The 8217-nt window shown below is 36.7% G+C and overlaps 1 protein-coding gene across 1 annotated transcript; it reads right to left on the bottom strand.

Annotated features, from left to right (window-relative positions):
- LOC104217199 (uncharacterized) lies at window positions 1-1149 on the bottom strand. The gene is made up of 3 exons (XM_070149082.1): window positions 979-1149; window positions 546-771; window positions 1-467 (listed from the first exon to the last, which is right to left on the bottom strand). Exons 1-3 carry the CDS (start codon window positions 1147-1149, stop codon window positions 1-3), a joined length of 864 nt encoding a protein of 287 aa, XP_070005183.1.
- Between the last annotated feature and the right edge of the window lie 7068 nt (window positions 1150-8217).

Raw genomic sequence — 8217 nt, 5'->3', positions numbered from 1 at the left:
TTAAACTTGATAATTAGCCCACATGTCAGCTGCTATGTCAGTTGCTATGCCATCTCTAATCAACTCCCCCCTTCTAAACTCCTCATTACTTTCCCTAGGATTTGGTGGTTCTTCATGCACATCATTATCATTCATAAGCTCCGCATCAACTTGTGCAAGTAACTCATCATTTGGATCTGCACCTCTTAAGTAGTTGTGTAAAATACAACATGCAAAAATAATAAGCTTTTGGGTTTCAACACCATATGACGGTTCAGTTGAACTAGAAATTATAGGAAATCTCTTTTTAAGAACTCCAAAAGCTCGTTCAATAGCATTACGCAAAGATGTGTGTCGCAGATTAAATAATTCACGAGGATTTTGAGGTGGATTTCTTGAATACTCTTTCAAGTGATATTGCTCCCCACGATAAGGCGTAATAAGTACACTTCTCAACATCAATCCAGCATCAACAAGGTAGTATTTTCCTAAAGATAAAAAGTAAAAGCTTTAATTATTTATTCATCACATCTAACTTTCCCTATATAAATATATGAAATATTTACCTTCTGGAAGTTTTAGCGGGTCATGTCTATTTAACGCTTCTTTCATGATTCTTGAATCAGATGTCGTCTCTTCCCAATCAGCTAACACATATGTGAATTTTAAATCAAATGTGCATGCAGTCAATACATTTTGTGTTGGATAATCTTTTCTTCCACGGTATCTGGATGCTTCACGTTGTGAAACTTTAACACGTATATGTGTTCCATCAATTGCACCAATACAATCCTGAATTTATTATAATAAATTATATGCAATCAGCCTTGAATTTAGCTAAAAGTTCAATAAAATTGTATTTGTGTTCACCTTAAAATATGGGTAGAATCTTGGGCTGTTGGCAATTTCAGAAGGAACTTGAGAGCCATCAGGTTGTTTAATAAATTTTTCATATAACCCCAAGATCGCTCGCAGGACAATATGAAAATGACGACTAACCGACTCCCAAGATCGTCGAAAGATAAAAGCTAACTCGCGATTCGTCGTATTATGTGCTAACAGGTAAAGTGTTTTTGCAACTTGCTCTTCAACTGTAGCTTGAAGTGTTGGTCTAAGATCACTCTCTCTAACTAACATCTCACATAGATCGGTAAAAGCTAAAGGGGTCATTCTTATAATATTACGATAAAGTTCAGTTGAGAATAAATGACTCAATAATTCATGTCTAACTTGTTCACTTTCCAGTCGTATATCATGTGTGATCGTACATCGGTCATTTTCAATTTCACGTACATAAGTCCAAAACCAAATAGCTACTAAGCAAGCAGCATATGTAGCTAAAGAGTTCACTTGTTCCAATATCTGTCTATTATTTTGATTATTCCGATCAGCCATCTATAATAAAATTAAGTGAGATATATCAACCAATATCATAGATGAACTAACCAGAAAAAATACTAAAAAGATTCAACAAAGTGAATCAAAACCAGCATCGTCGTTCCCTGCCCCCAAATTTTCCAGTAAACTAAAATTAAAAGCCAACAAAGTATCCAGCTAAACCCAACAGTAATGGTACATAATAACAATGAGCAAAAAGCACATGACACACAATAGCAATAGTGGAATTAGTTAAAAGAGATGACTAGTTGCATGTCAGAAAACTAAAATACATGTCATCAAAGAAACCAGAGAAGCTATTTTCACTTTATAACTTATTTATAAAATTGATCCCAAATCTCATGCCATGCATTAACTCCATAACAAAAGCTGCTGAAAGAAAAAGCAATTGAATTGGCCAAAGAAACTTACGACTTAATAGCAAGCAATAGAGCACACGAATGGCAAAAAAGAGAATGAAGAATTGAATTGGGTTTCGCTAGGTAGAGGAAGTTTGACAACAACGGGAAGAAAAGAGATGAAAACTAACCTGTAAAAATTTTGTTGGAAAGAGACGATACGTCGTTGACTAGTTGCACGGCAGAAAGAAGATGGAGACAAAGTACTTATTAGTTTGGTGAATATAATATAAATAATAGGGTAAAGAGTAAAATTGAAATATAGAATAATAAGTGTGGGCATAATTAGAAAGGAAAATATGGAACAATCCCACCACACCGATTTGGTTGTTTCATAAAATGGGTGGTTTTTCATTGTTCCAGAATAATAGATTTAACAATACGATACAATCAGTTTTATATGAACAACCAAAACAAACATTGTATATGGGGTAACAATACAATATAATACAACCGGAAACAACGCGTAAGGCGTAATAAAGAGATACGAAAGAGGAGCTATTCTAATCAATAATAATTCTCTTCCCCTTTTTACTTTATTATATTGTTATCTTATTCTTTATTTCGTACTGATTATATTTGGCAAAGTATGTTAGATCGATTGTTGGTTCCCCAAAATACAAATTTAATTGATTTGACCTAGTATTAGACTAATTTTAGGTTACGCATTGTGCAAGTTAGATTGGATATATTTTTTAAAAGAAATTCAGGAATACCTGTGCAACTCAAACTACTAATCCACCAATACCCATTTCCTCTCATTTACAATAGTGCCCATTAAAATTATTACGCTTTATACCTATTTTAGTTCGCAACTTTCATATTCTCATATTATGTCCTTGATCCCTTTTTCCTTATTTTTCATTTTTTTTCTCTATTTTTATTTTTCACCTTATTATCCTTTGTTTTTTATGTCTCTTCTTTATATTTTTTCTTCTTTTCTTTTTTCTTTTTTTTCTTCCTTCTAATTTCATTCAAATCTTTTTTTTTTTTAATTTTCCTTTTTTCTCCATAATTTGATTTTATTCACTTTTCACTCATTTTCTTTATCCCCCTCCCTTTTTAATAATAAAATAATAACTTATATAATAAATAATTATTCACTCTATTTATTTTATTTTTTATATTAGTTATCAGAAATAACTTATACAGTATACCTTCTTCCATTTTAAATTTTTTCAAAATATGTCTATCACTGCAAATATATCAGGCATATAGTATATCAAAATAGTATATACGAAAAAGGGCTTAAACGACCTCTATCGTTTGCTAAATGGTTTATAAATACCCTTCGTTCATCTATCAGTCCAAAAAAACACACGACGTTATTTCTATTAACAAAAATACCCTCGCGACTAATGGCAGAATTGGTTGGTCTTTCATTTAATGACGTGGCGATCTTTAACTGGGCCACGTGACAATCTTTGACTGGAACAAAAAATGAATATTGTTTCAACCCATTTACCTTATCCGACCCATTTACAAAAATGGGTGGTATCTATCACACCTATTCCCACTCATCTGACCTCCCTCTTTCTTCTTCTCCAATCATAAACCCCATCTTTGAGAAATGAACATGCCAAGAATCAAATAGGATATCGGAAATGTTATACCCTCCATCTTCAGCCATTATCCATGTTTTCTCTCACTTTTGCAACAAAATCACATAGACAGAGATAGCATAAGCATAAAAAAATGGCAGTATTGACAAAAATGGCTTCTTGATTCTTAGTCAAACCAGAATTGGGAACGTCGACGTATCAGAAGCTCAAACCCAGCTTCAATCCAAACTCAAAATGTAACCATAAGCTCGTCTCAACAATCCGAACAAACCCCAAAAATCAATTTGAAAAACTGCCCACAGAATCGAAGGAACCCAATTCGTCTTCTTCGTCGAGAACCCGTTCAAAAAATTTCAACTCCAAACCCTAGAAAATCACTCAAATCGATCCTAATCCTTCATATTTGGCTTTAAAATGATGTTTCCAACTAGAATCATGAACATCTAATCGAATTCGAAGCCCCAATTTTCAAATTTCAAACGAAACTTAGCTTCTTCGTTGAACTCGGCACAAACGGGTGTCAATTGTGGCCTCAAATTCAATCTTACTTCTTCGAATTGAAGCTCCAAATCAGTAGTTCAAATTTAGATAATGAATAAATCACAAAATTTAGAACCAAAATCATTTGCTAAGCCCGTGTTTTGTTGTAGAAGCCATTTTTGTCAATATTGCAAAGCACGAAAAAATCGGGTAAATGGATAAAAATAAAACCCATATTTGATTCTTGATTAAAGATTGCCACGTGGCCCAGTTAAAAATCGCCACGTCATTAAATGAAAGACCCACCAATTCTGTCGTTAGTCGCGGGATAGTTTTGTTAATAAATTAACGTCGTGTGTTTTTTTGGACGGATAAAACGATAGAGGGTATTTATAAACCATTTAGCAAACGATAGGGGTAGTTTTGGCTATTTTCCGTAGTATATATTATGTAAAAAAAGTATATAGTATAATAGAATGACATATTAGCATTTAATATTATTATAAATACTATACACAGTTGTATACTAGAATGGTATATAAACATGTCAAATATGTATATTACTATTTTATGTCTATTCCTATACCTATTTCTTATACAGTAAATAATACATTCATGGAACTACATCAAACACTTCATTTAATAAAACATTTGAAATTTCATGAGAACTTCATCTAAAATTTGAAAAAGAACATGAAATTTTTTTATTTAAAAAAGTCAATTATAACAGTATACTAGTATATTGTATACTATAATAAAATACTATTATAATATATTATATATTATTACGGTATATTATATACTATTATAGTATATTATTGTAGTATATTTTATACTATTACAATATATTATTATATTATATTGTATACTATTAATATACTATTGTATTATTGCAGTAAACTGTATAATATAGAATGTACTCTTTTATAGTATACTGCATATTGTAGTAGTATATTTGTGACGACCCGGCCGGTCGTCTTAAGAATTAACGTTCCGATCCCCTATTAACTACTTTCCCCAAGTTTATTCTGCTATTTTGATTTGCGGGGATGTTCGGTTTTGAGTTTCGGAGATTTTTGGGACACTTAGTTCCTAAATGAGAGCTAAAGTATTGGAAAGTTGACCGTAGTCAAAACAATGTGAAGACGGCCTCGGAATGGAAATCCGATGGTTCCATTAGCTCCGTTGGGTGATTTCGGGATTAGGAGCGTGTTCAGATTTTGTTTTGGAGGTCCGTAGCTAATTTAGGCTTGAAATGCCGAAAGTTGAATTTTTGAAGTTTCCGGTTCGATAGTGAGACTTTGATCCCAGGGTCGGAATGGAATTCCGGACGTTGGAGTAGCTCCGTAGTATTTAATGTGACGTGCATGCGAAATTTCAGGTCATTCGGACGAGGTTTGATAGACTTTTTGATCGAAAGCGTATTTTTTAGAGTTTTTGGAATTCTTAGGCTTGAATCCGATAAAAAAATAGGTGTTTTGATGTTGTTTTGACCATTCTAAAGGTTGAAACAAGTTTGAATGATGTTTTAGGATTGGTTGTCATGTTTGGTTGAGGTCCTAGGGGCCTCGGGTGTGTTTCGGATGCTCAACGGGTCATTTTGAAACTAGGGAAATTGCAGAAAAATCTGCAGCATCACAGTTCTCGTTTCCTTCTTCGCGTTCGTGAGTGGGGTCTCGCGTTCACGAAGAGGAGCTGGGGCTGGTGAGGAATTTACTCTTCGCATTCGCGAAGGAGCTTACGCGTTCGCGAGGCTGTAGGACTTGGTGCCTACGCGTTCGCGAAGACAGTCTCGCGTTCGCGTAGGGGAAGAGAACTGAACATCGCGTTCGCGGCTCAGGAATCGCGTTCGCGAAGAGGGAGACTGGCCAGTGGAACTTTAGTGCATCACGTTCGCGATAGTATCCTCGTGTTCGCGAAGAAAGAGATACCTAGGCAAAATATAAAATTTCAAAATCGAGGATTTAACCATTTTTATCAAAACTTAAGCTTTGGAGCTCAGATTTGAGTGAGATTTTGAGGAATTTTCAGAGATATCGATTGGGTAACGATTCTTAACCCCATTTTGCTTGTAACCCATAAATCCAAACATGAATTCATCATTTAATTTCGGAATTTGAATGAAAATTTGCGAAAAGTCTTAGACCGAAAATTCGAGTTTTGATTGGGGATTTGACATTGGATTTGGATAATTTTGGTATGGTTAGACTCGTGGGAGTGTGAGGATTCTGGAAATGTAAAGTTTACTCGATTCCGAGATGTGGGCCGAGGGGCATTTTGGTCGTTTTACCTAATTTCACGTATTAGCTTAGAATTTAATTATAGAATCAGTTACTTGAAGTGTTATTTACATTATAAAATTGAATTGAATAGATTTGGGCCATTTGGAGTCGAGTACTCGTGGCAAGAACGTGGTCTCGGGTTGATTTTTGAGCGGGTTCGAGGTAAGTGGCTTGTCTAACCTTATGTGTGGGGCCTTCACCTTAGGATATGATATATTTGATAATTGAAATGCCTTGTACGTGAGGTGACGAGCGCGTACTTGATCTAATTGTTGAAAACCCGATTTTCCTTAAGTATTTCAATTGAGTTCTTTTTCCTGTTTTATTCTACTTGTGAATTTAGCCTGTTGCTAGTTTAGAAAAGCATGTTTAGTTGACTTAATTGCCTATTTGCTTAAACTGCCTTAATTGCATTACGTGAAGCATGTTAGGCTAGAATTAATTGTTTACTTGGTACAAAATGTAGCTTAATTGGGTATTCTTGTGTTGCTTCTGTGTGTTTTTACTTTGGGACTACGGGACGGCATCCCGGGAGATCCCCTGTACGTATTTATGATCTGAACTGAGGTGCGGGATACCAAGAGGTCCCTGGCATGTATATTGAGGATACCAAGAGATCCTCGGGATACCAAGAGTTCCCTAGCATATATTGAGGATACCAAGAGATCCTCGAGATACCGAGAGATCCCTAGCGTATATTGAGGATACCAAGAGATCCTCGAGATACCAAGAGATCCCTAGCATATATTGAGGATACCAAGAGATCCTCGGGATACCAAGAGATCCCCGGTTATCATCCTTGTTATGAGTTGTACTTCCTAGTGGTTTGCCTTCATCTCTTTTTCTATTATTGTACTCTTATTATCCTTTGTAGATTCTTACTGTAGATTTTCAATTGTACTGATTATCTTATCATGTCATCTTTATATTTATTTAATCTCAGTAGGGCCCTGACCTTCCTCGTCACTACCCAACCGAGGTTAGGCTTGGCACTTACTGAGTACCACTGTGGTGTACTCATGCCTCTTTTGCGCATATTTTTTATGTGTAGATCCAGGTACCACTACTCATGCCTATCATCTTTGAGGAGGCGACTGCTCTAGAGGCTTCGAGGTACATCTTCCGCGTCCGCAGACCGAGAAGTCTCTTTTTATTCCTGCTTTTAGTATTTAGCCCTTCTGTACTTTTCTGTTCTTATTAGACATTCCGAAGTTAGAGCTATGTAGTATTGATCTTAGCTTGTGATTCGTGGGTTTCCGGCTCTTGGTTTATTTATTGGTATTGAGAGTTAAACATGGTGTAAATCGAGCGACACATTTCAACACTGTCAGTACTCTATTTCTGTTCTAAATTGTTTACTTTCGCAAATTATTTTGGTTTTTCTTCCGCAAATTAGGCTTACCTAATCGTAGAGGCTAGGTGCCATCACGATGGTTCACAGAGGGCAAACCGGGGTCGTGACAAGTTGGTATCAGAGCTCTAGGTTCATAAGGGTCATGGATCACAGTCGATTTATTAGAGTCTTGCTGATCGGTACGGAGACGTCTGTACTTATCTATGAGCTATGTAACTATTAGGAAAAATTCCACTTCATTTGATTTCTTGTCGTGCAATATTTTGACATCACAATTCTAAACTTATGTCTTCTATTCTCTCACAGATGGTGAGGACACGTGTTATCCGATATGATCAGGCACCCGCGCCCCCTACTACAACCGTTAAAGGCCGGGGCCGGGGTAGAGGCCGAGGACGCGCATGTGGTGCAGCTAGAGCACTTGCGCGAGCTGCCGCAGGGGTACCACCCGCAGTTCTAGCCGGAGTCCAGGCACCTGATACGCCTACTGCTACTACTACTTCAGCTCTTCAGGAGACTTCGCCACAGTTCATGAGCATGTACACCACTTTGGCTCAGGCAGGGTTGCTTTCCCTTGTTGTAGCTACATCTCACGCCGGGGGAGGAGAACAGACTCCCACCGCCCGCACTCCTGAGCAGCGAGTGCATGTTGAGCAGGTACCTGAGATTATCCCTGTGCCACCTGCAGTGCCAGTTCAGCCTGAGGACAGGGCAACGGCTTCCGAGGATGAGCAGCTGAGGTTTGAGAGGTTCAAGAAGTACAA

This window comes from Nicotiana sylvestris, chromosome 6 (assembly GCF_000393655.2).
Source record: "Nicotiana sylvestris chromosome 6, ASM39365v2, whole genome shotgun sequence".
NCBI lineage: Eukaryota > Viridiplantae > Streptophyta > Magnoliopsida > Solanales > Solanaceae > Nicotiana > Nicotiana sylvestris.
The sequence above is the reverse complement of the archived record's forward strand: the minus strand, read 5'-3'. Positions and strand labels throughout refer to the sequence as shown.